At 46.2% G+C, this 27,433-nt stretch overlaps 2 protein-coding genes and 1 pseudogene across 3 annotated transcripts in view; 2 read left to right on the plus strand and 1 right to left on the minus strand.

Moving 5' to 3' along the window:
- Window positions 1–25,070, minus strand: part of LOC101118086 (uncharacterized) — a 53,374-nt gene extending 28,304 nt beyond the window's left edge. For both annotated transcript variants that reach the window (XM_060407854.1, XM_060407855.1), the window contains exons 1-3: window positions 24,784–25,070; window positions 14,258–14,334; window positions 4,777–4,969 (exon numbers count right to left, since the gene is read on the minus strand). In XM_060407854.1, the coding sequence (XP_060263837.1) occupies window positions 4,777–4,910 (134 nt within the window). In that variant the 5' untranslated portion in view covers window positions 4,911–4,969; window positions 14,258–14,334; window positions 24,784–25,070. The remainder of the gene's footprint in view (window positions 1–4,776; window positions 4,970–14,257; window positions 14,335–24,783) is intronic.
- LOC114111636 (histone-lysine N-methyltransferase PRDM7-like) lies at window positions 12,414–18,520 on the plus strand (annotated as a pseudogene).
- Window positions 25,071–25,133: 63 nt separating the features above from the next.
- LOC121818175 (small integral membrane protein 13-like) lies at window positions 25,134–25,663 on the plus strand. The gene has a single exon (XM_042241672.1). The coding sequence runs from the start codon at window positions 25,224–25,226 to the stop codon at window positions 25,485–25,487; it is 264 nt and encodes an 87-aa protein (XP_042097606.1). The 5' UTR covers window positions 25,134–25,223; the 3' UTR covers window positions 25,488–25,663.
- Window positions 25,664–27,433: the final 1,770 nt, after the last annotated feature.

Raw genomic sequence — 27,433 nt, forward strand, 5'->3', positions numbered from 1 at the left:
GCTGGTGGTCTCCTGAGCAGAGAACTCAGGGGAGCCTACAGAACAAGTAAGTGGACAAGCGGCCAGGTGAGCTCATGGAAGCTTGGCTGAGTGAGTATTGAATGGCAAATGCTTTTTCTTGTTGGCATATACTTTCCACTGCTAAACTATTTGCATCCCCAAACCTTGGCACTGGGCTAACACTTCCTATGCCCAAACTCAAAGACTCCCCCCCCGGCCCCCCACCATCACAGATGAGAAAATGAAGGGTGGAGAGATCAGCTGAATTGCCTGAAGTCGCATGGTCAGGGGTAGAGCTGGGATGTAATTCCAGGTGGGAGAGAGAGTCTATTAAAATGGACCCAGCACAACAGAGCAGTTGGGGCCTCAATGAGAGACCATGTGCCCCCACCTCCACCCATAGCCATGTGAGTCAGGCTGGCCAGGCAGCCCCTCTGAGGATGACAGCCACACCTACGCCATGGGGCTTCTGTGAGCATTAAGTGGGCCAGTCCACAGAGTGCACTTCAAACGGAACGCTCCCCACAGTCCCTGAGACTGTGCCCCTTGGAATCCCCTGCTGTCTTCCCCATCCCAGCATTGCATTCTTTTTTCTAGCTTTATTATAATTGATGTTTGCATTCTTAAGAAATCTACTGCAGAGAGCAAACACCAGTGCAAAGCCTGGGGTTGACGGCAGCTTCCCAGAGGAATGCTGATGGGCAGGGCGGGTGTAAAGGAGCAGGGGACACACCCCACACCCAGACCCACTCTGCACCCTGCTGTCCACTCCCTGACTCTCTACTTCCCCCTCAGTGAGTCCCTACTCTGGGCCCAGGCTTCACTTAGACGTCAGTGACACGACATGACATTTACAGAAGGACCAGAGTCTGAGTTCCTTGGCCAGAAGGGCACAGACGACCACCAGGTCACCGGTACGCCCTCCATCTTAGAAGCTTTCAGTGACTAAAACTATCATCTGGCCCGTGAGGTTTCAAAGTGATTATATATAAAAACAAACAACATCAACAACAAAAAAAAAAACACATCTCTAAAAATATCTCTTTGAGGTATTTTATCTACTTTTGAGTCTCTCGTTGATTGTTAGTTACTAGACAACCACCAGGGTGCCAATGATGCAGTGTGAAAACCTCTCAATTCTGGGAAGATTTCTCACTGATTTGCAGGAAGTGAGGCTGCAGGCAGAATATGCAGCAGTACAAAGGATGGGCCGGGTCCCTGGACCTCAGGCGCTGGAAGTCTAATGACATACGACTGGCAGAAAAACAGACAACTTCTTGTTTTGAGCGATAGCTACACAGATGAATGTAACTGTCAAAAGTCATCAGACATAAAAAACCAAGATCTGTGATTTTTCTTATATTTCAGTTGTTATCGTTCAGTCGCTAAGTCTTGTATGACTCTTCTGCAACCCCGTGGACTATAAGGTTCAAGAAAAAGGCTGCCACTGGTTTAGAATAGTGCTCAGTCACTCAGTTGTGTCCGACTCTTTGCGGCCCTATGGACTGTAGCCCACCAGGCTCCTCTGGCCATAAGTATTTCCCAAGCAAGAATACTGGAGTGAGTTGCCATTTCCTTTTCCATGGGATAGTCCCGACCCAGGGATCAAACCCATGTCTCCTGCATTGGCAGGTGGGCCCTTTACCAGTGAGAAGCCAGGGAAGCCCTTTATGTAAAGTACCCCCCCATAAAAGCAGTAACTAACAGTGACTGTAGACAGTGACTTTTCTCCTAAAAACTAACTTGTCATAATCCAGAAACAATTACTACAAGATTATAAATGTCTAATTTAGAGGCACAAAGGTAATTTTTACATAATATAATTGGGGCCAAGTGTGTACTCTCCTGTGTTGCCACGACTGCTGCCATCTGTCCAGGCACCGACGGTAATGCCCATGTACTGTCTCACTGCGAGATTCCACCAAGACACATCTCACCCCCTGGTGCTCAGGACACCTTGCAGATGATCCCTAAGGCACACCCCTGATTATTCCCTTCAGAATTTCCCGGAAATGAAATACCAGAATCAAAGGGTATGTGAATATCATCAAGACTACAGGTGTGCCTTTCAAAATTGCCTGAAGTGAGCTATCATCTTATAAACTAAATGTTCTGTAAAACATTTAAGCTATGACAATCTTTTCCAAAATTTGGATTCATGAAATGATAAGAGATTTTATCTTTGTCCAGTCTAGATAATAATAAAAACACTCAAGATAATTCAGTGTTCTTAGGATTAGATGGCTGGATGGTATCACTGACTTGATGAACACGAGTCTGAGTGAACCCTGGGAGTTGGTGATGGACAGGGAAGCTTGGCGTGCTATGATTCATGGGGTCGCAAAGAGTTGGACACGACTGAACGACTGAACTGAACTGAACTGAACTGATGCACAGATCAAAGTAAGAAAAAAAAACCTTCTTTTGAATACTTAGCAATCAAATATGTGAATGAAATCTGAGTTAATTGCAGGATAATTTATAAGAGCTGTACTGTGTGTATTTTCACTTTTGTGTCCCCTGTACTGAGCACAGTGCTTAGTGTGATATATGATATGTGCTCAGCACAAAAGACTCAAGATAAAGGGCATTTCCACTTTAGAGGAAGGTGTGGAACAGGAATCCTTTATATAGCAAAGTGCACTGAAAATGACAAGTCTGCCAAGTTTATTTAAATTAATGCCTTCCCCTCCACAGCTCTGCCCTTCCTGCTCAGTTCCATCCCAAAGTCACGCAATGTGGCAGAACCAGGCCGTCACCTGGTGCTGGGGGGTCAGACAGCTCAGGGCAGGTGGTCAGAGCCCTCAGGGCAGGTGAGCAGGGTGTTCACATGGAGACGCGGCTGATTAGGAAGGTAAAACCCAATCAAGTGGGGTGAGGAAGGAACTTCTAGAAGAGAGGGCTCAGCAGGGAAATTTAGGGCCTCCAGGAGAGGGCGAGCTGACATCTGAGGGGCTGAGGAGGGCACTTGTGCAAGGCAGACTGTGAGGGTAGAAATACGGAGACTAGGGAGATAATGGGAAACAGCCAGAATGAAGAGTATGTGTGTGTGTGTGTCTCACATGTGTGTGTTTCTCACAAACATACATTCTCTAACTCTGTGTGTGTGTGTCTCTCTGTGCGAGTGTCGCTCTCCCACTTGTGCGTGTGTGTCTCTCTCTCCAATACATACATTCCCTAACTGTCTAGGGAAAAGGCCAGAAGCAGCGGCACTCCTGGTGCCCATGTACTGGTTTATAAGTGTCATTAAAGGCTGACTCCAAGGCCAACGTTAGGTAAGGACAAAATGAGCTTGGAAAAGCTTGTTCTACCAGAAAGCAAGGAATCCCTCAAAAAATAATAGAGCCATGTGAAAAGCACAAGGCTGTAAGCCTGAAGCTCCCAAACCAAAGACAGCCTGAACATCCAAAGAAACAATTAATATTAATTAATTAATAAAAATTAATTAATTAATTAAAAATTTGATGAGAAACAGGATATTCATAGTCTTAAAGTAACTAGCTGCGAAACTGCTATCAATTACGAATCTGAAGTGCATGTGAAAGCTCCATGTTGTGAAACCCAGTAGCTACCACCTCAATCCTGAGATCAAAGTAAGGCTGTCACAGCAGGCAGAGAGGGACCAGGTTCACTCATGTGGGAGCAATGAGAAGAGTCAATGCCAGTTCTGAGAGACTCTAGCCAAAAAAAGGGAAGCCTTGAACCTTACCACAAGGAAGCTCCAGACAAACCCGACTTGAGGCACACTGCACAAAGCAGTTGGCTTCTGATCTTCCAGAGCTTCAACCTCAGGAAAGTTAAGCAAAGGCTGAGGGACGCTGAAGGACGCCTGACCCTGACCCAGATTCCTGTGCATCAAGACCATCAACTGGACAGTGGGGACAGTGGGACAGGGTCTGAGGACAAGATGGCAGTGGTATGTCAATGCTAGCTTCTAGACTTGACTGTGCTTACCTAAGAGGCGTCCTGTGGTGACAGAGCCTGATCAGACTAGCAACTTACTCTTCAAATGGCTCAGGAAAAAATATTATGTGTATTACACCAAGTTTTCTGTAAGTTTGTGACTGCTCTTGAAATCTGAAAAGAATAATTTGTAACTCTAAAAAACAAGAGGGACTTCCTTGGGACTTCCCTGGAGGTCCAGTTGTTAATACTCTGCACTTCCAATGCAGGGGGCTGGAGTTCAGTCTCTGGGCAGGGAACTAGATCCCACATGCTGCACAGTGCATTCAAAAAATAAACAAACAAACAAAAAAGGAGGGAGGTTCAAGAGTGAGGGGACATATGTATACCTATGATTGATTCAGAAATAGGGAAAAAAAAATAAGACAATACTGTAAAGCAAATATCCTCCAATTTAAAATAGCTTAGAAAAAGAGAGAGAGAAATGTCCACTTAGAATTTTTCAGAAAACCGACCAGCCCACTGAACTCAGTGAAACCTAATTGAATGTCTATCTGAAAGAGTCAGACTCTGTAGTGACCAGGTACACACCACATTGAGTCCCCAAGCTGGCCACTACTCAGTGTTCTCTGAGCAGGCTGAGACTCCTCCTGCACTCCCCTACCCGTGATGGGCTCCTGAAAATTCCCTGGCTCCAACCCTTCCTGTTCATTGTAAATGCACAAAACAGCCTTTCAGGTGACCTGCTGGAGTCTCTACCTTGGATCTCTGGTCAACTGAACTTGGAAAGGGCTTGTGTGTGTACTCACACACATGCCTGTCCCCCACCTAAGTGGGCACAGAATCCCCCCCAATCCCCTGTGCCCATGGGACCTGGTAGTCAGGGCCTGAAGCCCAAGTGTGCAGCTTCCTGGAAGGCAGCTCAGGTTCTGGCACCTTCTGGATGACACAGGCCATGCTTCCTGTTTCACTTCAGTATTTTCCTTCCTCTTGGGTGCACTTGGCATCAGCACCGTCTGCAGAGCTCAAGGACAACTGCCGCTGCCTCCTGGGGTCCCAACTGTTCCTAGAAGGAATCACAAAGTGTTGGTTTTCCTGGTTGGCCCAGGCACAGTCTCATCTTCCCGGTCAGACCATTAGGAATTCTAAAATTAGCTTCTACAAACCGATTTCCTTCATAAAAGATCCACCCCACACCCCCTTTAGGAGTGAGAAGACATGCCCCAAGCACCTACACAGCAACCACTTTACCAGTCACTCAGGCGTGTCACTCTTTGGGACTCAATGGTTGGCAGCACTCCAAGCCTCCCTGTCCATCACCAACCCCCAGAGTCCATACAAAATCATGTCCATTGAGTCAGTAATGCCATCCAACCATCTCATCCTCTGTTTCCCCTTCTCCTCCTGCCCTCAGTCTTTCCGAGCATAAACGGTCTTTTCAAATGAGGTAGCTCTTCGCATCAGGTGGCCAAAGTATTGGAGTCTCAGCTTCAACATCAGTCCTTCCAATGAACACACAGGACTGATCTCCTTTAGGATGGACTGGTTGGATCCCCTTGCAGTCCAAGGGACTCTCAAGAGTCTTCTCCAACACCACAGTTCAAAAGCATCAATTCTTCGGTGCTAAATTTTCTTTATACCCCAACTCTCACATCCATAAATGACTACTGGAAAAACCATAGCCTTGACTAGACGGACCTTTGTTGACAAAGTAATGTCTCTGCTTTTTAATATGCTGTCTATGTTGGTCTTAACTTTTCTTCCAAGGAGCAAATGTCTTTTCATTTCATGGCTGCAATCAACATTCGCAGTGATTTCGGAGCCAAAAATAAATAAATAAATAAAGTCAGCCACTGTTTCCACTGTTTCCCCATCTATTTGCCATGAAGTGATGGGACTGGATGCCATGATCTTACTTTTCTGAATGTTGAGCTTTAAGCCAACTTTTTCACTCTCCTCTTTCACTTTCATCAAGAGGCTCTTTAGTTCTTCTTCACTTTCTGTCATAAGGGTGCTGTCATCTGCATATCTGAGGTTATTGATATTTCTCCCGGCAATCTTGTTTCCAGCTTGTACTTCCTCCAGCCCAGTGCTTCTCATGATGCCCTCTGCATAGAAGTTAAATAATCAGGGTGACAATATGCAGCCTTAAAGTACTCCTTTTCCTATTTGGAACCAGTGTGTTGTTCCATGTCCGGTTCTAACTGTTGCTTCCTGACCTGCATACAGGTTTCTCTTTACCAAGTCAGCCCTAAACACAGAGCTCCAGGCAGGATGCCTCACACCCATTTCTTCATCTACTGCAAAAACAAACAAAGAAAAACTCCTCTACTTCCTCCATTTTAAATGATTGGTTACTGAGCCTCCAGGATGTTCGGAAGCTGTTCACAAGAAACAGCTAGCAGAGTTGAACCCAGGACTCCCACTTCAGGGCTTTCTGTCTATGCCAAAGCCCCATCCCTTTGCTGAACAAATGTCCCTCACAACAGCAGAAGGTGGTTTGCTGTGTGATGCACTAGAAAGAGCAAGAGGAGCAATGCACACACTGCATGGAGGAGGAGGAGACAGATGCCCAACAGAGGCCATGGGAAGGCTCACTGAGTAGTGCTCACTTTAAAAGGCTGCAGTATAAACAAAGGCTCTGCGACAAAACACATGTGCATCTACTCGCACCTCTTCGACTGCAAAAGCGGTGCCCAAAATCCCAGCAGGAGTACAGAGAAAGCCAGGGAATCAGGCCTAGCTAATAGATCTGCTCCTGTGTACATGCACACACACAAGCGCGAATGCTCCAGAGGTAGACAGAGATGAGGCAGGTGAGGAGGGTCAGGAGAGCAGAGACAGGGCAGCGACTGCCAGTGCCTCCTGACAGCACACCAAGAGATGTGGTGACCACAAAAGGTCCCTTTCCCTTCCAGGAAAGACCTGAGTCTATCGAAGACGATGAATAAGACACCAGTTGAGGGTGACAGGGAAGGAGGGACCAGCCGGCCAGGCTCTGGATGGTACAGGAAAGAAAGAATGTGGGTCCCACTGGCCCCTAAGACCCTGTAGCAGGTCAGTGCACTATGGACAAGGGCCAGCCTCATTGAATGGTTAGGCCCTGTCCATTCAGGACACCCTCTCTGGACTCCAGGTGGAGGTGCTGCTGCCCCCAGTGCCCACCTGGGTCTCAGAAGGTGGAAGAGACACTGGGTTGTCCTTTCCACCTCCTGCCCAGAGAATGACAAAGGCCAATTCCCAAAAGTCAGAGCAGGGTGCGCAGAGTGACTGCTTGGGTCTCACAGGGTCCCTGTGAAGAGGGGTTTACTCCTGACTGGATCCTTCTTGGCTGGTTCTCTTTCTGTGTTGTTGTCACATCAAATCTCACAAGGACAAGGCAGTCCAGGTGCCCACAACATCACTCTCCCAGGTGCAAACAACTCTCCTTATTTATTATGGGCAGGGAGACAGGGTGGCTAGCGTGATGTTCCCCTGAACCAGAAAAGAGACACCCTAGATTGTGTCTCTTCTGCCGCCTGAGACCCAGGGCACTGGGGGCAGAGCACCTTCACCTGGGGTACGGAGAGGGTGTGCTGATGGACAGAGCCTAACTGTCCAGTGTGGCTTCAGGGCGTATGGGCAAGAGGGACACTAACTCCTTTATAAATATTTCACACAACCACTGAGTTCCTTTCGGGTTTTGGTTTCAGATCTTTTCGATATGGTCCATTTTCAGAGACTTTATTGAATGTGTTACAATATTGCTTCAGTTTTATGTTTTGATTTTTTGACTGCAAGGCATGTGGGATTGTTCCCAAATCCAAGCTCCCTCTGCTTGTCTCACAACAGGCCAACAAATCAGAGGCAAGGTGCTGAGGCCTGGAATACGAATTTACTTGGAAAGCTGTCAGACTGAGAAGATAGCAGATTAATATCTCAAAGAAACCATCTTGTAAGGGTCTGGATGCCAGTTCTTTTATAGAACACAGAGCTGGGGAAGTGATAAAGTAAAAAGGCCCTTATTTTGGCAAGTATCTCCTGGAATGCCCAGTCTCGGGAGGAGATGTGTTACTTTCTCCCTTCCTGTAGCCATCCACAGGTGGACAGGTCCTGAACAAAGGCAGACGGTCAGAGTTTCCTGAGGCAAGCCATTATGTATGGACAGTATCCCTGTAGTATACAAACCAACAGGAAACAAAGGTTAAAGTAAAACATTCAACGTGGAGTCAGATTTTGTTCTTCCCTGTAACAATTCCCCAGGGTCAGTGTCCATTCCACAATCTTATGGAGAAAGGGGTGATAACTGTTCTAATTTCTCCATGAGTTACATCTTTTGGGGTGTGCCCACCACTGGTGCCAGTGTTCTGAAAGTCTCTACTTCATATGTTTAGACATAAAAATATTCATAACATAAGTGTTGACAGTTATGTTTTATTCAGTAAGAATCTTTTAGGAATTCAAACCCAGAAGGTAGCATCTAAAGCTTGAGGCTGGTGCATGGGGATGACCCAGAGAGATGTTATGGGGAGGGAGGTGGGAGGGGGGTTCATGTTTGGGAACGCATGTAAGAATTAAAGATTTTAAAATTTAAAAAATAAAAAACTAAAAAAATAAAAAAATATTACCAGCAAAAAAATTAAAAAAAAATAAAGTTAAGGAATTTAGCACTTTTCTATGTATGCGAAGATGCACCAGCCATCTCAATGAAATCGTTCCCTTTGATGTACACCGTACCCCTGGGACCAGTATCCTGTCTTCTTCCCGAGTTTCCTCAGGAATCACCTTGGAAGTGGCTGCAGTCTGATGGCTGGTAGAGAGCAGGTATTCTTCTCCTTCCCTAGTTTCTTCAGGGCTCACCATGAGAAATGGCTGCAGTCTGATGGCTGATAGAAAGCACATATTGTTTTCCTTCCCGAGTTTCCTTAGGGCTTACTGTGGGGGGTATCTGCACTTTGATGGCTGCTAGAAAGCAGGTATTCTTTCCCGAGTTTCCTCAGGGCTTACTGTGGTGAGTGGCTGCAGTTTGATACCTTCTAGAGAGTAAGAGGGGAACCTGGGTCCCCATTGAGATCATCTCAGCAGAGACAGCAAGCACATCCTGTGACTCTAGACAATCTTCCAATGTTTAGAGTCAGCGTTCAGCCTGCAGGATCCACAGCCATCAGCTCTGCACTTAGTTGCTATGTAGCCCTGAAATCTACACTGCAGGAGGTCCTCTAAAGGTGGCATCCTTTTAAGCAAACTCTCAGGCACATCCTCCAAGCCCAACCCAGCCCCAGCTTTGCTGAGAGGGTCTCACTGGGGATGCAAGTTCCCCCTCCTGTACTCCCACATTCCAGTCACCATCTGCAGTGATTTTGGAGCCCAAAAAAATAAAGTCTGACACTGTTTCCACTGTTTCCCCATCTATTTCCCATGAAGTGATGGGACCAGATGCCATGATCTTCGTTTTCTGAATGTTGATCTTTAAGCCAACTTTTCCACTCTCCTCTTTCACTTTCATCAAGAGGCTTTTTAGTTCCTCTTCACTTTCTGCCCTAAGGGTGGTGTCATCTGCATATCTGAGGTTATTGATAGCCCCAAATCTCATCAGCTTTGAAGAACCTGGGTCCTAACCTGAAGGGAGCTCACATCTTGTCAGCTTCAGGGACTACAAGTCCCTTCGTCGGCAGAAATACCAAATCCTCTAATGCTGTGAATCTCAAATACCTAGAGTAACCCCAGTTCCCCTCAGCCTGAAACACCCTAAAGATAGCACCTGCAGAGAGACCAAATTTCCTTTACCTTGTATAATTTTTAAAAATTCAAACTTAGCTCTTGACTATGGCTTTTAAAAAAATAAATAGGATTGTTTTCTTATTTTCCTTTCTGGAATGTTCATTGTTCATGCATGGAAAGACATTTGAATATTGATTTTGTACTGTGCAACTTTCTGTGCAGGTGTTTTTGTGTGTGTGGAATTTTAAAGATTTTCTGCATGTAAAATCATGTCCTCTGTGAACAGACATAATTTTACTTCTTTCTTTCCAAATGGTAGCCTTTGGTTTCCTTTTCTAATCTAGTGACCTTCCTAGGACTTCTAATATTATGTTGAATAGAAGTGTTGAGAACGGGCATCCTTGCCTTTTTTTTCTTGACCTTAGAAGTTTTCAGCTTTTCATTGATGACTGTGATGTTAGAGATAGACTTTTCATATTGACCTTTATTATACTGCAGTCACTTCATTCTATTTCTATTTTGTTGAGTATTTTTGTCATGAAAGCCTAGTAAATTTGTTAGATACTTCATGGACATCAGAGGAAGCACAGATGAAGTTTCATATATATATATATATATATATATATACATATATATATATTTTTTATTATTTTAAGAAAAGTACGTAATGCTCCCAGTAGAAGCATAGCAGTTGATGATACAGAAATCACTTTCCATTCCTCCTTTGCTTATCCTTGTCCTTGTCACTCTGGCTCAGAATTCTGTGTCCTTAATTAGAATGCCCAGAGTTTGGAAACATTTAACAACCAAAACACTGTTTCTCATCATTTTCTAGGTAATCCTTCTCGGATGGCCTTCAGAGTGGAGCACAGTAAACATCAGAAGGTATTTCCCAAATCCTGTTGACAAAAAAGACTCCTCATGGATCCAGTCACAGGTGAGAAAAGGAGAAAGCACAGAGATCCTGGAGACTGCTGCCTTCCTATCCCAAATCTTTAGCACAATGTCTGATATCATCACCATCTTTATAGTTAGTAAGAACAGCGACAGTAGTAGCCTGTTCTATTTGTTACATTATTTACACAATATTTCAGACTTTCAGCATTTTATGTGAATAAACTTACTTAAACCTTAAAACAATCCTACAGTACCTATAAGTATGTATATAGCTATCACCATTATAGATCAAGAAACTGAGGTTAAAAAAAATGTTTGATTATGTATCACTGGTAGTGCAATCTAATCCAAAGCACCTTCTCTAAACCCCTTACAAACTGGTTAAAATTTTCATAGCTCAGTAAAGTTTATTGATATATCTTATTCATACATCTTTATATCATTCATCTGAGAGATGTTTTCAACCTCAGTTCTTTTGTGCTGTGCTAGTTAGGGATGTGCTAAGACATCTGACTAAGGGAAGTTTAAGGTCATGTTGGGCAGTCTGTAGAGTGGGGAGTCCAAGATGAAGAAGCTTAAGGACATGTTGGAGAATTTGTAGAGTGGATGGTCTAAGACAATGAAGCGTAAGGACATTTTGGGCACTTTTTAGAGTGGATGGTCCAAGGTGAAGAAGCTTAAGGGCATGCTGAGCAGTTTGTAGAGTGGACAGTCCAAAATGAAGAAGCTTAAGGACATGTTGGGCAGTTTGTAGAGTCAATGGTCCAAGATGAAGAAGGCGACATGATCCCTACCTCAGAGACTCCCACTCCAATAAGAGGAAGTAACTCACAGCTGTGACAGACCTCAGGTTTATGACTCAAAAACAACAAATAAGAAAATAACTGAAGGACTTCACATAGGTTACCTGCTTTTGAGTAGAAACTCATCATCTGGACATTCTTATAGGGGGAAGTAACAAGTCCTTCCTCTGAGCTCTAAATCAGCAACTCTTCTATTTGGAATCACTTGTTCAGCCTGCCCCTGTGTTGTGAGCTTTGAGAGCGTAGCCCATACCCATTAATTCTCAGAAGTCCAGGCCCAGCTCAAAGCCCCTGAGGGCCCCATGAATGTTTTGTGAATGACTGACTCCACATTTAAACATTCATGTAGGAATAAGAAGGTCAAGGAATGCTGAAGATAGTATTTGTGAGCTGAACTTCAAATATAGAGGCAGTTGAGGGGATATATTAATGGCAAGGGTGTACGCTCAAATTCATACTGTATAAATAGCTCACACAATGATTTGTTGAATGTTATTAAATTTCATGTCCGCTATAACATTAAAAATTAGAATGTATACCAATTTATGGATCAGGAAACTGAGGAGGACCAGCTAGTCATACAGCCTTCTTCAAGCAGAATTGATGAGGCCAGTTACTTTAATTCAAACATTGTCTCTAAGACATGGCAACCTGCAATGTTCAACTCATTTTCTTTATTGTCTAAATGTGTTTCTGCCGATTGTCTTTTCTCAATCTCACTGCTTTGTCAGCTTATTTTCCAGATATGTTTTGTCCCCTCTGTAATTTTCCATAGTTCCTCATCCATCAAAGGTCCACTAATTAATAGAAAAACCCCCAGATTGTTTTATGAGCCCATACCCTCTTCTTTCCTTGACCTCCAGCTATTCTCCCTGCCTTGCTCTCACATTTATGCAGAAAGCTGAAGGGAAAGAACCTTAAGATATGAATTCAAGTTTTGATTCAGTACCCACTTAGGTCCTTGTTTTACACTCCAGTGTTCAGACCCCCCTCCTCCAGGTATTTCCAAGAATTGTCAAAGTATTAACTAAAGCCATGCATGTGAAAACACTTCATACAGTCCTAAAGAACTAAAGAAATGCATTTTGCCTTTTACTCACATGCAAGGGAATGTTCAGGGGACCATCAAGTAAGGTGTCTAGTTTGAAGAAATTGCCAGGAGCAGCAAAATTGCTGAAGACAAGTGGCTCTGAGTGGGCTCAGAAACCAGTGTCCCCTCCCTGAGAAACAAGGACCCCTGGACAGCACTCCAGGCAAAAAGTCAGTAACAGAAAATTTGGGGAGTTGCTCTAATTAGTTCCTCTAATCCCTGTATAAAAGGTAGTAAGTATGGCCTAGGTGTGTGGTGTGAACTTTGGGTAGGCATAGGTTTAAGGTGGACTGATCTGAGACATGAAGTTAGCACTGGGGCCTGAGGAAAATTTTATACATTTTCTGAGGTCCTGATTGTTCATCTGTAAAGTGAAGATAAGGATACATAACTCATACAGTGTTTGAAAGCATTAAATTAAATGTAAAACTGCTGACACATACAAGTAGTTCAATAAATCCAGCTGTGATAATAGGGACCACACTTTGTTAGTGTTTATGCCCAGACCTCTTTCAATGCCTTATGTGTCATGTGCCCTTTAACATTTATTTACTCAGTAGATGTGTCAGTGAACTATTTCCTAAGTAAGAAGATTGGGAAGTAAATCCTACTAACAAGAAGTGCAGGAAGTTAACACTGAACTGGGCATCTATGGTCAGTGTGGAGCCTCAGTCTCCTGAACCAGTAGTTAAAGACAGAACAAACAAAGTATAGACAAGGGACTTCCTGGTGGTTAAGTGGTTAAGACTCCAGGCTTCCACTGTAAGAGGTGTGGGTTCCATTCCTGGTCAGGGAACTAAGATCCCACAAGCCATGCAGCATGGCCAATAAATAAATAATGTAACATTAAAACAAAAACTACAAAAGTAAAAGTTTGAAAAATAAATATAAAAAATTTTGACAAAGTGTATAGATGGACAAGTAGGAGATCTCACAGTTTCTGATAAAACAGTGACTAGCTCTCCAGACCCCACCAGCCTTGCTTAGCTTCTGTTCTCCATCTTAGAACTCAGAAGAAATGAGACTGGAGTGAAGAGGCACAATCTACGAGAAAGGGCCATGTGTACCAAGAGGTCAGTGAGCCCCAGGATGACAGCTGCCTCTGTGAGTGACCCCACTGGCCCACTCACGGAGAAGGCCTTGGTCCAATAACCTCACTTCACCATTTTGTGCTCCAATCATCCCCTTCCTCTAAGACATGGGGTACAGGATCGAGGCCAAATGACGTGAGTGCCCCAGTTCTTTCTGAAGGTCTTTACAACAAGCAGCATCACTATACCTCTCCCCATCCCTATTGCTCTCACCTCCAGATTGTTAGGAGTGTCAGAACTTTTTCATCGACAGCTGTGCCCCCAACCTTTGTAAAGGACTCTGCAGTGGAAAAGGGGCATGCCAACCACTCAGCCCTCACTCTGCCCCCTGGGTTAAATATCAGACTGTCAGGCATCCCTGAGGCTGGGCTTGGAGTGTGGAATGACATGTCTGATCTGCCTCTGGGCCTGCACTCTGGCCCCTAGAAGGGCCAGATCACAGACCATGAAGAGGCCGCCAACAGTGGATACTCCTGGCTTGTGAGAAATAACCCTCTTTCCCTGTCCTCTGGCTTCTAATCGTTTGTGTGTGGTGGTGGGAGGGGTACTTCATGTCAACATGTGAGGACACGGATGATGATGACATGGTTGGCAGTGACATGGTCAGCCCTGTGTACTGTGTGCACTGGGCATGAACACAGGACTTCTATCTAAAGATCAGAAGAAGGTGGGAGACAGCGGTACAGGCATACAGAAGTGACTCCTCACTTGTGGAGCCCTTGCCTTCAATGTGCCAATAGACTCAGACTTAAAATGATGATTAAGGAGCTTACCATGTGGTCTGACTGGCAGCTGAATCCATGCAGGCTGAAGAGCAGAATGACAGCACAGGGAAATAGTTCTTCTATTACTTCCACCAAAAAAAAAAAAAAAAAAGAATAAAGTAAAAGAGAGAAGAAAGCTTGTATCCCTTTTCTGACACTCAGATCACCAAAGGGAGAAATTGCTATGAGTATGTGGATGGAAAGGACACGTGTTTGGCCAACTAGGTGAGGTGAGTGCAGTGAGTCTGCAGTTGCTGCTGTTGCTCCTCCCTCAAGCCCACACCCCTTTCCTTCTCAATCTGTCTCCCTCAATAACTTTGACATCTTCTTTCATCTTTCCCCTCTATATCATGCTCTTTCATTTCAAAATACATTAGAAAGAAAGAAAAATATAGCATGTGCCCTCAACATATAAGTCTATACACTCAACAAAATGGAGGTACTTGAAAACAACTTGAGGAGTCTAGATTCACAAAGGAAACTTTAACTCACTTGACACTTACCAAGCACTCTATGCCCCAGTGTAGACGATGAACTTCATTACTGAAGCAAACCACACAACCCATGTTCTTTTGGAGAACATACTGAAGATAGACATTAACCAATTAATTTTAGGAATAGTAACCTTAATTTTTCTATTTTTGAATAACTGCACAGTGCCAGGATAACCTAACACGGGAGACCTTGAGTCCACATGGGCAACAACCTCCCCAGGCTCAGTTCCAGTGAGAAGTGGGCCCTGACGTCTGGAAAAGAATGAGGGGCAGAATGACCATGAGCATGGCCGTTCTCTGAGGGCCTCTCCTTTCATCAGGGCAGGCAGAAAGTGAATAAACGATTACTGTTCTGTGTCTCAAGCTATGTCAGAGCACTCTCCAAGTTTCCATGGGAGGGAGTGGGCAAGTGAATAGGACCCTGGATACACATGGGGAGATTGGAGAAAAGCCTCGGAGAGAAGGCAGGCTGGGGTGAGTGCTGAGGGGTTCATGCTAGCCTAGGAGCACCAAGTCCTGTGGAATGAAAGAGAACTTAATTTACAGTTTAGAGGAGCTGGAGGTCACCAGTCTTATGGAGAGTCCAGGTGGACACAAGTCTGGAACTAGGCTCTGGAAAATGGCTAATTAGGTAAGGAGAGAAAAGCATTCCAGCCAGGAAGAGGACAGGAAACAGGATCTGGAAATAGGAATTCACACACCATGGTCAAAGGTGTGAACAGAAGGTCCCCATGAGGGGTGGTGGGAGCCATCATGGCCTCAGAGCCTGAAGGCAAGGAGCTGGGCATGGCCCGACAGTGGCAGGGACTTGTCACCTGTGGTTTCTTTCCTTTTCCCGGCCTCGACCTCAGGTATGTGAACTGTGCCCAACACTATGAGGAGGAGAACCTAGTGACTTTGCAGTATCACGGGCAGATCTTCTACCAAACCTGCCAGGTGGTCATGCTGGGCTGTGAGCTGCTGGTCTGGTATGGGGACATTTATGGTGAGGAACTTGGCATCAAGTGTGACAGCAAGGGGAAGAGTGAGCTCGCAGCTGGGAGAGGTGAGGACCACCCCTCTTCCAGTGTCCCACTCCATCCTGGGGAGTTTCCCTGGTCCAATTCTGAAGCATAGTACAATCCGGTCTCAAGTCAGTCGAGTTGCGATTAAAATGCCTCAGAATTTGATTCATTTCATATGACTTATGAAAACTATTTATTTTAAAATGTTAGTTCTAATTTTCAGTATTTCATGCAAAAAATATGTAACATTACCTTCTGCCAAAAGGCTTAGAAGCTAAAAGTAAGTTTTTGCCAGGATCCAGCCCCGGTGGATCCAGGGAATTCAAAGCGGGGACGGCGTTGGCGAGGAAAACTTATTTATTTATTAATATAAGATTAGATTAGGAAGAAATAGTATAGTAGGAAAATTAAGTGGAGAAAGAAGGCTGAATAACTTGGTTTATGTGGGAAGCCAATAAAGTTCCAGACAAGGAGCTTGCACCATCTACGTTAGGCCACCGGCGTCCTCTTGAATATCGGGGGGTGCCCCACCTTGGGCTCCCCCTCATGTGGATCTTAAAAGCCGGGACAAGTAAGTATACATGGTGAGTCTCCATGCCCCAGATGGGAATTCAGCCAGAAATTAGAGAGGAAACACGGGGGAAACCAGTCCAGCGACTGGCCCCATCCTCTATTGTTCAGAAGGCCTTTTATACTTTTGATAAAACATGGAGATCAATGGGTAACACAAAGTTATGCAGCATTAGCAGCCCAGACTCTTATCAAAACCAGGCTTTTCTCTCTGCATATCTAGTTGTATACACAAGTCTTAGGTAATTTACATCATCTTCCGGCCAAAAGGGCCAATTAACATTTTACAGCCTTTTTTCTGATAAGGGTTTGTCAACCAGAAGACTTATTTGTGTTGATCTTCCCAAAGTCTGGTGCCACTCTCAGAAAGCACTAAATAAAGTTACATTCTTACATAGCAAGGACACAAGAGGAGTGCAGTGATATATAACAAAGAGAAAAGTAATTAACTCAAAAGTCTAGTGTTGCTAATATCAAAACTATTATATATCTTTTCCATATCCAGTTTACATTGATTAACATCCTCCCAGGTGCCTAAAAGATAAAGAATATGGAGGCCTGGCAGCAATCATTGAGTCAACAGTGAAAACCTGTCACCAATATGATTTTTAGCTCTTTAGAAAAGGCTCTGTATCTTTAAGATGCTTTAAGCTTTGTGCCTCTCACGGTTGGGGGGCTGTAAGCAATTCACAAGCTGTAAGAGGTCTGAGCAACCTGTTAGGCAAGCTAGAGAGCTATCAGAGGGGTTTAACTGAAACATCCCTTTCAAATGCAGAAGACTAAAGCCCTGATTTGACTTTTTCCAGAGAATATCAGAAGAGTGGAAAAGCAGGCAGATTCTTATTTTTGGGGGGGTGGATGCTCAGGAAATTCCAGGGGGAACCCCTGAAGCTTGATCACATCCTTGCTTTTTGTCAGGCTTCCTTCCTCATGACCTTGTCATGGGCAGGATTCCTCACACTGGCTCCCGGCAAGTTTTCTAGCACCTACCAGATCTCCCACCTTTACCTGTTTCTTCATTACATCTACATTTCTAAGTTACATGTGTACAGTGATTTGCGTTCAGTTACTGTTTCAGCTTGTTGTCATGTGAGTTCATATTCTGTACCAGACAGGGCTCCACACACTGAAACAGACAGAACCTCTGCCTTGGGGCAGCATGGGCTTCATACCAGACAGGGACTGGTGCTCTGAGGAAAACCAGTGCAGGAAAAGTGCCTTGAATCAGCATGAGCAGAGGGTCGGGTATGGCGTAGGATGGTGGGCCAGGGTCTCTGCAGAGATAACACCTCTGGGAAAGGATTCCAGGCAGGGGAGCAGCCAGTGCTGCAGCCCCAGGGCCAGGAAGAGAGGCCATGCCAGTGGTCGTAGGAGGAAGCACACAGGGAGAGGAAGGAGGCTGGATGGAACACAGAAGCTTCAGCACCTGTGTCCATGTGCAGGCCCCAGGGGTCTTCCTGGGTGAGACCAAACAACCATGCAACTTTCCGCTGCAAGCAGCATATTCTTTGTGCTAAGATGATGCTTTGGTTCATTTGGGGCGAGATTCAGAAGCAGGGAGTCTCCTTAGAGGTCAATTCATTGCCACACATGAGGGGAGAGTGGGCTGGCTGAAGATGCATGGGAGTGAGGGTGTGAGGAGTCTGGCTGAAGATGTATTTTTAACCAGGGCTTCCTAGTGCATGTTAAATGGACTAAGACTGAATGAAATAAATGAGCCTGCATTCACCCAGCACATGGTCTCTGAGAGGTCTATGACAGACTAGAGTGCCCCAAGCCCATGATCACACAGCAGATGGCCTCTGAGAGGTCGATTACAGACCAGAGTGACCACAAGCCTGCATTCACCCAGCGGATGGCCTCTGAGAGGTCTGTGACAGGTCAGTGACCACAAGGCTGCATTCACCCAATGGACAGCCCCTGAGAGGTCTATGACAGACCAGAGTAACCACGAGCCTGCATTCCCACAGCAGACAGCCTCTGAGAGATCTGTGACAGGCCAGAGCAAACACGAGCCTCCACTCACCCAGGAGATGGCCTCTGAGAGGCCTATGACACACCAAAGTGAACATGAGTCTTCACTCACCCAGTGGATGGACTCTGAGAGGTCTGTGACAGGTCAGAGTGACCACAAGCCTGCATTCACCCATCTTCTTAATGTCCCAGCCTTAAGGAGAGTGTTTGCCCAGTGGTTAGTGGTGTGAACAGGCATGTAAACTTTTTAGAGCACATGACGCACCAGGGGATGATTAAAGTAAGCAGGACAAACTCCGATGATTGGGGTCCTCAAGACCAAATCCATCAAGGAAAGACCCCATGAAAAGAGCCACCCTTTGAAGCAAAGTGAATTGAAGTCACTGAGTCTCCAGCCCCGGGAGTGTGGGTCCAGCTGAGCAGGTGACAAACACTCCCCAGCTCAGCTGGATGATAGCCAGGGACTTCCCTACTATCCAGAAGAAGTTTGATCCAAGTCTAAAGACTTCACAGGGGGCTACCCAACCACTTCACATGTGGGACCTCAATTCTTGGCTGGGGAGGTTGAAGAGGGGGTGCACTCAGAGTTCCTGGTCCCCTCGGGCATTTGTCACTCAGGCCCACCATCCCTGCCTTCCTGGGGACCACCATCTCTGCCATGTCTGTCACCATCTATTCCATTCCCCCTTCCAAGAAAAGCTGAGATGTGGATAACAGTGCTGGCAAGACCCATGCAGGCAGGATCTCTGTCCCCCTACTCTTTTTCAAAGTTTACATGTTTCAAAGTTGGTGGTAAGGCAGGGAAGACTGGGGGATTTGGTCACCAGAGCATGAGGGCCCATGACAGCACTGCCTTAACCTGTGTCTCCAAGACCCAGGGTTCATGTCTGAGTCACACTTGTGAGGAGTCTGCTCTCTGCAGGCAGCACAGCATTGGTGTCCCCACAGGCCAAGCTCTGACAGAGCTGTGGGCTTGGCTGGGGAGCTGGGGATGCTCAGTACAGGACAGACGGTACCAGGGTTAGAGCACTGTGTGGGAAGTCTCTGTGAGTGGTTGAGAAAGGCTGGAGCCACAACTGCCCCTGCTTGGAGGACATGGATGTTCACCTGAGGGACCAGAGAGGACCCCATGCCCCCAACAATGGCCGCAGAGGCCAGGCTAGCAGCACACTGCCAGAACAAAGTTGACCCAGGTCACCAGGCAGGATGTGTACTGGGCAGTGGCAGCAAAGATGCCAGGCTACATGCAGGCCCAGAGACCCTGGGCAGGCACAGACGGCCTCAGACTAGGTCAGGACCCAGAAGACAAGATCAGGGGGCTCCTGGATAAGGGAGGGTTGGGGTCTCCTGGCACACTGCAGACCTGGGCCAACTTGTACTGCAGGTACTTGATGGTGCTATTCTTAGATTCCAGAATGTCTGAGGAGAGGAAGGTGTCAGGGAACCATGGCCTGGCTCCACTGCAGGGACATCCACACAGGAAGGACTGGTGTGGGAAGGCCTTGGAGCGAGACACCAGTGTTTGTTCACCCCCAGACCCCGAGGGGACCCAGCCTCAGGGCTAGCTGCCTCAGGTCACCGAGCTGGCCAGGACCCCAAAGCCAGGCCTGGCCACACTAGAAACCCCTGTCCACATCACCCACTCTTTCTATGACATCTCCCATGTCAGAGGGCAAGGGGACAAGGCCCAGCTCCGGGCAAGGTCTCTGACAGGTGCAGTCTGGCCTTCCAGCTCCTGGGACCCAAGGCCTAGTCTGTCCCTTTCTGGCAGCGCCCAGTGACCGGGAGAGCCTGGCCCAGGGTAATGGCACACACCACCACAGACACACCAGGGAACAGATACTCAGCCTGTGCCCAGGAGTGCCTCCCAGGGAAGCCTTCCCAGCACCCGCCACACAGACCACCGTGGGCCTTCCACTCCTGCCTTGGCCTCTTCCAGCTCATCTTAGTGTCTAGGCAGATCGGGGCCATGGCCATGGCCTTGGCTAAGAGGCCAAGCTGCAGCAGGCAGTGGACTCGGACTAGGATGGCTGGAAGGCCAGGGAGGGGCTGGGGAGACCTTCAAGACACTGGAGCCAGGAAACCATGGCTCCACATGGGCTTGGGTTCTCTGGCCAGGAAACCATGACCAACCCTTCCTGAGGCTGACTGAGGGTCCGTCTCTCAGTAAGGAGGAACAGAATCCCCAACTGCAGCCCCCAAGGCCAACCTCCAGCTGGCGGGATATGAGGGTTAGGGCCGAGGGTTCCAGGTTAGAGGCCAGCACCTCGCTGAACAGCACCTCCTCCTTCTAAAGGGCAGCAGCCTGCGCCTACACCTTAGGCTCTAGGACGAGGTTCCTGAAGCCCACCTGATGCTGTACCTGCAGGATGGCCATGGTGACCTTCCAGGGACCCTTTCTTCCTTCATTCTACATAAACACAGAAATCTGTATCTCTAAACTAGAAATGTGTAACTCTAAGAGAGCATCCACAGAAATAACATTTCACTGTATACAGAAAACCTGAATCTCACATGCCTAATCCACAAGGGCCTGATAATCAGCTATCTGTTGATTTCTAGGGCAAAAGTCTAACAAAGGTTATAGATGTCCCATAGATTCATCATATCTGAATCAGCTGGCTGTATGCTAACAACAGTCACAGCACTGCAAATAAACTATACTACAACATAGCACAGGCATGATATTAAAGAGAAGGAAAGAAAACCAGTGCCCACTTTATTCCCTCAGCCTCCCTGACTGGGGCTGCTACCCTATCCCTGGAGCCTAACCAGGCTTGGGTCCTACAGCTCAACTGGGGTGGGTTCAAGAGAGCCTGGTAGGGTGCCCAGCATTGAACCTTTTTTAAATGTTTACTGTCTGCTTTGTTCTGGCTTGGACCAGACTCCCCAGCAGGATCCAGGCCTCCAGGGACTTGGGAACAAATATTACTAAGCCCCCACATGCCCTGGTGTTGGACATTCCAGCTCAAGTCTCCTTCCCAGCAAAGTGTCACCCCTCATTTTAAATGGAACATATCTTCCATGAAGTTGTGATGCTGTGTGTTGGAAATACAACTGAAAGTTTTGGGATAAACGTGATGATTATGGAACGTTTAATCCAGCTTTCTATGAAACACCAGTGACGACAATATCTTACATTTGTTTCACACTTTAGTTTATATGAGGTTTTTGTTTGTAGTCTTTTCAGTGCTGCTTCCTAATAACCAATTTCACAGGTTTCTCAAGAAATCCTCTGGGCTCCTTCTTCAGCCTTCTGGTCTGGCCTCTGGCCCTGGGACCTACATAGGTCCCTCAGCTCCTTGGAGCCAGATTAACCCCAGTCTTTTGGTCAAAATTTCCAGAGTTGTAATGAGTCATTAGGAGCACTCCAACCCTCCCACACACCCACAGACAGCTGTGTCTAGAACCCAGCAAGTACCACAGTCTAGACCCCAGCAGTCCTGGCAAATGTGGGGCATGGCAGACAGATGGCAGGAAGAAGGGGTGCTGGGCAGTGTCCATGGCCAGGCCTGGGAGCTGTGGTTCCTGACCAGACCTCGCATAAACCCAAAGCTTTCTGACACTCATCCCATCCTGGTGGGCTTTCCAATCCCTCTGTCCTCAGAGGTCTCTGCCCATGTGCTCTTTCCTCAAACCTGGCTTTTTTTTGGGGGGGTGGTGCTGGGAAATCCCATGGATTGAGGAGCCTGGTGGGCCACAGTCCACAGGATCACAAAGAGACTGACATGACTTATCAACTACTCAACAATAACAAGTAAATGGGAAAGCGAAGGAAGGTTAAAAAGAGAGAGAGAGAATATAAAGCAATGAAATATCCTGGCACTGTCTTTAGAAGGTAACTGAAGACCTGCCCGTCGAAACTTTCAGATGAACACACAGTTGGAAACTGTACTGTGTTCCTACATCCTACCATACACATTCCTGCTATAATCTGACAGCAAAGACTTGTGAAATAACAATAATTATCGTCATGATAATCAAATCTCTGCTATTCATGACTATACTCTTCATTTTCAACACGTATTTATTGAATATTTAATTGGTGTGAGGCATTCTCTAGGGGCTTCCCTAGAGGCTCAGACAGAAAAGGAATCTGCCTGCAATGCAAGGGACCTGGCTTTAATCCCTTGGTGGGGAAGATCCCCTGGAGAAGGAAATGGCTGATGGCTAATGACTCCAGGACTTTCGATCACTACAGAACTCCCAGCCCCATAGAACATTAATGTGTGAGTGCCCTCCCTAAGGCTTCCACCTCCACACTAAGACTAAGCCACACCCAAAAGCCAGCAAGCTGTAGTGCCAAACACCCTTCGCTTATCCTTCAACCAAATAGGGGCACAAATTTGTACATTGGAAGACAGGCTGCCCAAAGCTATACTGAACCCAAAGACACCCCAAACCACACTACCAGACCCAGCCACTGCCCTTCAGAAAGACAAGATCTAGCTTCACCCACCAGAACACAAATACAAATCCCCCAACCAGGAAACTTTCACAAGGCATTGGTCCAATCCCACTCAGGGGAGGCAGACTCCGTAGTTAAGACCTACAGCCTTTTAAGCTGCAAAAAAGAGATATCAAACAAAGAAATTAAACAAAATGAAATGACAAAGAAACATCCAGCAGATTAAGGAACATGGTTAAAACCCACAGGATTGAACAACTGAACAGGAAACAGGAAACAAGAAAATTCTTTTCTTTACCTGGAAAAGAATTCAGAAGAATGACAGTAGAGATGATCCTAACTTTTGGAAATAAAATGGAGGCATGGATAGACTAGAGACACAGATTGAGAAGATGCAAGAAATGTTCAACAAGGACCTTGAAGAATTAAAGAATAAACAATCAGCAATGAAGAATGGAATAACTGAGATTAAAAACCACTGAAGAAACCATATTTGAAAAAGACACATTCATCCTAATGTTCATTGCAGCACTATTTACAATAGCTAAGACATGGAAGCAACGTAGATGTCCATCGACAGATGAATGGATAAAGAAGCTGTGGTACATATATACAATGGAATATTATTCAGCCATAAAAAGAATGCATTTGAGTCAGTGCTAATGAGGGAGATGAACATACAGCCTATTAAAGAGAGTGAAGCAAGTTAGAAAGAGAAAAACAAATATCATATATTAACACATATATAGTGAATCTAGAAAATGGCACTGATGAACCTATCTGCAGGGCAACAATGGAAACACACACATAGAGAACAGAATTATGGAAAAAAGGTGGGAGGAGGAAGAAAATGGTGAGAAGAGCATGGAAATATATACACTGCCATATGTAAAATAGATGGCCAGTGGGAAATTGCTTTATAATTCAGGGAACTCAAAATGGGATCTGTGACAACCAAGAGGGGTAGAATAGGATGAGAGGTGGGAAGGAGGTTCAAGAGGGAGGGTCATATGTACACCTATGGCTGATTATCATGTGGATGCATGGCAGAAACACAATATTGTTAAGCAAGTATCCTTCTACTAAAAATAAAGGGAAAAAAAAAACACCCTGGAGCAAATCAACACAGTATCTGAGGCAGAGGAACGGATAAGTGAGCTGGAAGATGGAATGGTTGAAATGACTGAACTAGAATATAATAAAGAAAAAAGAATAAAAAGGAATGAGGACAGTCTCCGAGACCTACAGGACAACATTAAATATAACAACATTCAAATCTTCTTCTTGTCAGAAGAAGACAAAAGGAAAGGCCACGAGGAAATATTTCAGGAGATTAAAGTTGAAAAGTCTAAAATGGGAAGGGAAATAGCCACCAACGTCCACAAAGCCCAGAGAGTCCTGCATAGGATAAACCCAACGAGAAACATGGCAAGACATCAAACTTACAAAAACACAAAAACCAGCAAGGGAAAAACAACAAATAACACACAAGGGGATCCCTATAAGGCTAACAGCTGATCTTTCAATACAAACTCTTCAGGCCAGAAGGGAATGGCAGAACATACTTAAGAGATGAGTGGGAAATGCCTACAACCCAGATTACTCTATCCAAAAAGTATCTCATTCAGACTCAAAGGAAAAATCAAAAGCTTTACAGACAAGCAAAAGCTAGGAGAATTCTCTGCCACAAAACTAGCTCTTCCACAAATGCTAAAGGAACTTCTCTTGTTAGGAAACACAAAAAAGAGGCCTACAAAAACAAACGCAAAACAATAAAGTAAATGGTAACAGGATCATACACATCAGTAATTCCCTTAAATGTAAATGAACTAAGTGCTCCAACTAAAACATACAAACTGGCTGAACAGATACAAAAACAAGACCCCTATATATCCTCTCTACAATAAACCCACCTGAGACTGAGGGAAGCATACAGACTGAAAGTGAGGGGCTGGAAAAAGATATTCCATGCAAGTGGAAATCAAAAGAAAGTGGGATTAACAATATTCATATGAGACAGAGTAGACTTTAAACTAAAGATCAAGGAGGCAGAGAATCGCTGCGGACGCCGCGGGGAGACGTTACCTGCCGTCCGCGAGGGGGGCCGAAGGACCCTCGGGTGGGCGACCGCGAGGGTCAGGCGGCCGCCGCACGCTCCTGTGCTCACCCCTCGGTCCGCCTCAGGGGCTTGCGGCGTCCGCCATGGAAGCACATCCGGCCGCCTCCGGGGTCTCCCGGAGCCGCGTCCCCGGGTCCCTGGAGCGATGAGCGAGTAGCGGCGCCCCCACTCTCCGCCTCCCGCCCGACATCGGTCGGCTGCCCTGAGAGGGACCGCGCAGGCCGGCCACCGGCCGCGGGGCCGCCCCCGCGCCGCCCCGCCCCGTCCCGTCCCTCCTCCCGGGGGCGCTGCCGGCGGGTGGGGGCGGGGGGCGTCCGCCGCTCATGCCGCCCCGGCCGCTGAAGCTCCGGCCGCGCCGCCCTCCCGCCTGCCCGCCCGCGCCCGCCACCGCCCCGCCGCCCCCAAGATGTGGCACAATGTGGGGCTGACCCTGCTGGTGTTCGTGGCCACGCTGCTGATCATGCTGCTGCTGATGGTGTGCGGTTGGTATTTTGTTTGGCATCTTTTTTTGTCAAAATTCAAGTTTCTTCGGGAACTGGTGGGAGACACCGGATCCCAGGAGGGAGACCGTGAGCCTTCAGGATCTGAGACCGAAGAAGATGCTTCACCGTCTCCGCACAGGATCAGGTCTGCTCGCCAGAGGAGGGCCCCTGCCGATGAAGGCCACTGAGCCAGCCGGTCCTGTGATGGCGAATGACCAAGGGTTCTGGGAGTCTCTCTGTAATGACGGGGCTTTGCAGTTTGCTAAAGGAGTGAAGAACATTCATTCTTGGATTCTAAGTCCAATTCAAAAAATGATTTACATGTAAGCCATATGCAAATAAAGGGAAGTTCAACCAAATCGAACCATTGCAGATTTCATCGTTAAGATAATTTTTGCTTGTATGCTTAAACATATATACTTTTTCTTTAACCCTTGGGCTTCTTTTCTTGCACTGGTGTTAATCTGATAAATATTACAGGCTTGAAAATCCATATTTTATTAATGTTAGTTCTGCGTCATGTTTCCCCTCCCCCCTCCCACCCCCACATCATGCCTTGTCTGAAATTGGGATATATCTCGCGGTTACAGTCAACCAGGCAACAGTCGTGATGTAATTACCCTCGTCTGGGCACGTGTGGACCTCAGGCTTGTCATAGCACCATTACTGATTGTTGGTATCAAATGTGTCAGGTTTAACTGGCTTTTTAAAATGTCTTCAAAAAGATTACACTATGATTCAGCCTTGAAACGAAAAGTCATCGTGTATGCAGAAAAGCACGGCAACAGAGCAGCAGGGCGTGCGTTCCACATCAGCGAGGCAAACATCCGTCGCTGGAGGAGCGACCGAAACTCCATATTTTCTTGTAAAGCCACCACAAAGTGCTTTACGGGACCTAAGAAAGGAAGATACCCGCAGGTAGACGAGGGTGTGCTACATTTTGTCAGTGAGACACGTGCAAAAGGACTGCCCGTCACACGCCAAGCAATGCAGCTGAAGGCCGGAGAAATTGCCAAAGCCCTCGGAATAGATGAAGCGAAGTTCAAAGCCACCAGAGGCTGGTGTGATCGATTCATGCGTCGAGCAGGACTGTCCTTGAGGCGTCAGACCTCATTGCATCCAAAGCTTTCCGCTGACGTTAACCAGCTGGCAGTGCCCGAGCGCCATTTAAAGCGGTGCTCTATCACCAGGGGGCTTGACCATGCCCAGGGGGGTGTGGTCTGGAGGAACGCAGACGCCCATCTGAATGATTCTGAAGAGTTAGACTCAGACTACGACGTTATAGTCATCACTTAACCAACTTATTTCATCATGCACTTCCTGGACGTGAGCACAAGGTTGATCTGATAAATACCTGTTTGAAAGCTCTGTTTGAGTAAATCAGAAAACTAGGCATTCTGCAGAATACAAAAGCATCGTGTCATAGTTGAATCGCCTGTGTCTTTTCTTAGTGATATTTATGGTGCATCTTACCGGTGATGGTATCTTAGGTTAGGGGGAAAAAAAATAGTCTGTAAATTTATTTTTATTCCTAGGATAGCAACTATTTATTGGGGAACTTAATTCTGACTCTTACCATATCGTTAAAATAGTTATCCTCTGAGACATATTTTGGAGCACCCTGTTCACGATTCTAGAATAGAAATGTGGGAATCTGGGCTCTGTCCTCTTCCTTCAGGAAGGGTGGGCTTCATTACTCCTTGCACATGGGAGGACTTCCTGCTCAAGGCATGTGCTGAGGAGAAAATACTTCTTCACAGACAGCAGTTCAGTGACAAGGCCTCTGAGGCGCTAGGTATTGAGAGAGCGGGTGAAAATGCCTGCTTTACTGTAAAGTGATTCCTGCCATGTTCCCTTGTTTGTCTTCACTGAACTTTGGACTCAGTGTTTCCTGGGGAAGAGAGCTATGCATTAAAGAACTTTCCCATTTAGTGTTGCCTGCTTTGCTGGTGCATGGGGATGACCCAGAGAGATGTTGTGGGGAGGGAGGTGGGAGGGGGGGTCATGTTTGGGAACGCATGTAAGAATTAAAGATTTTAAAATTTAAAAAAAAATTAAAAAAAAATAAAATTAAAAAAAAAGAAAGTGAATTGCAAAGCCAACTTACTTTATTAATCTTAAGTTCTTTCTATTT

This window comes from Ovis aries, chromosome X (assembly GCF_016772045.2).
Source record: "Ovis aries strain OAR_USU_Benz2616 breed Rambouillet chromosome X, ARS-UI_Ramb_v3.0, whole genome shotgun sequence".
In the NCBI taxonomy this organism is placed as follows: Eukaryota; Metazoa; Chordata; class Mammalia; order Artiodactyla; family Bovidae; genus Ovis; species Ovis aries.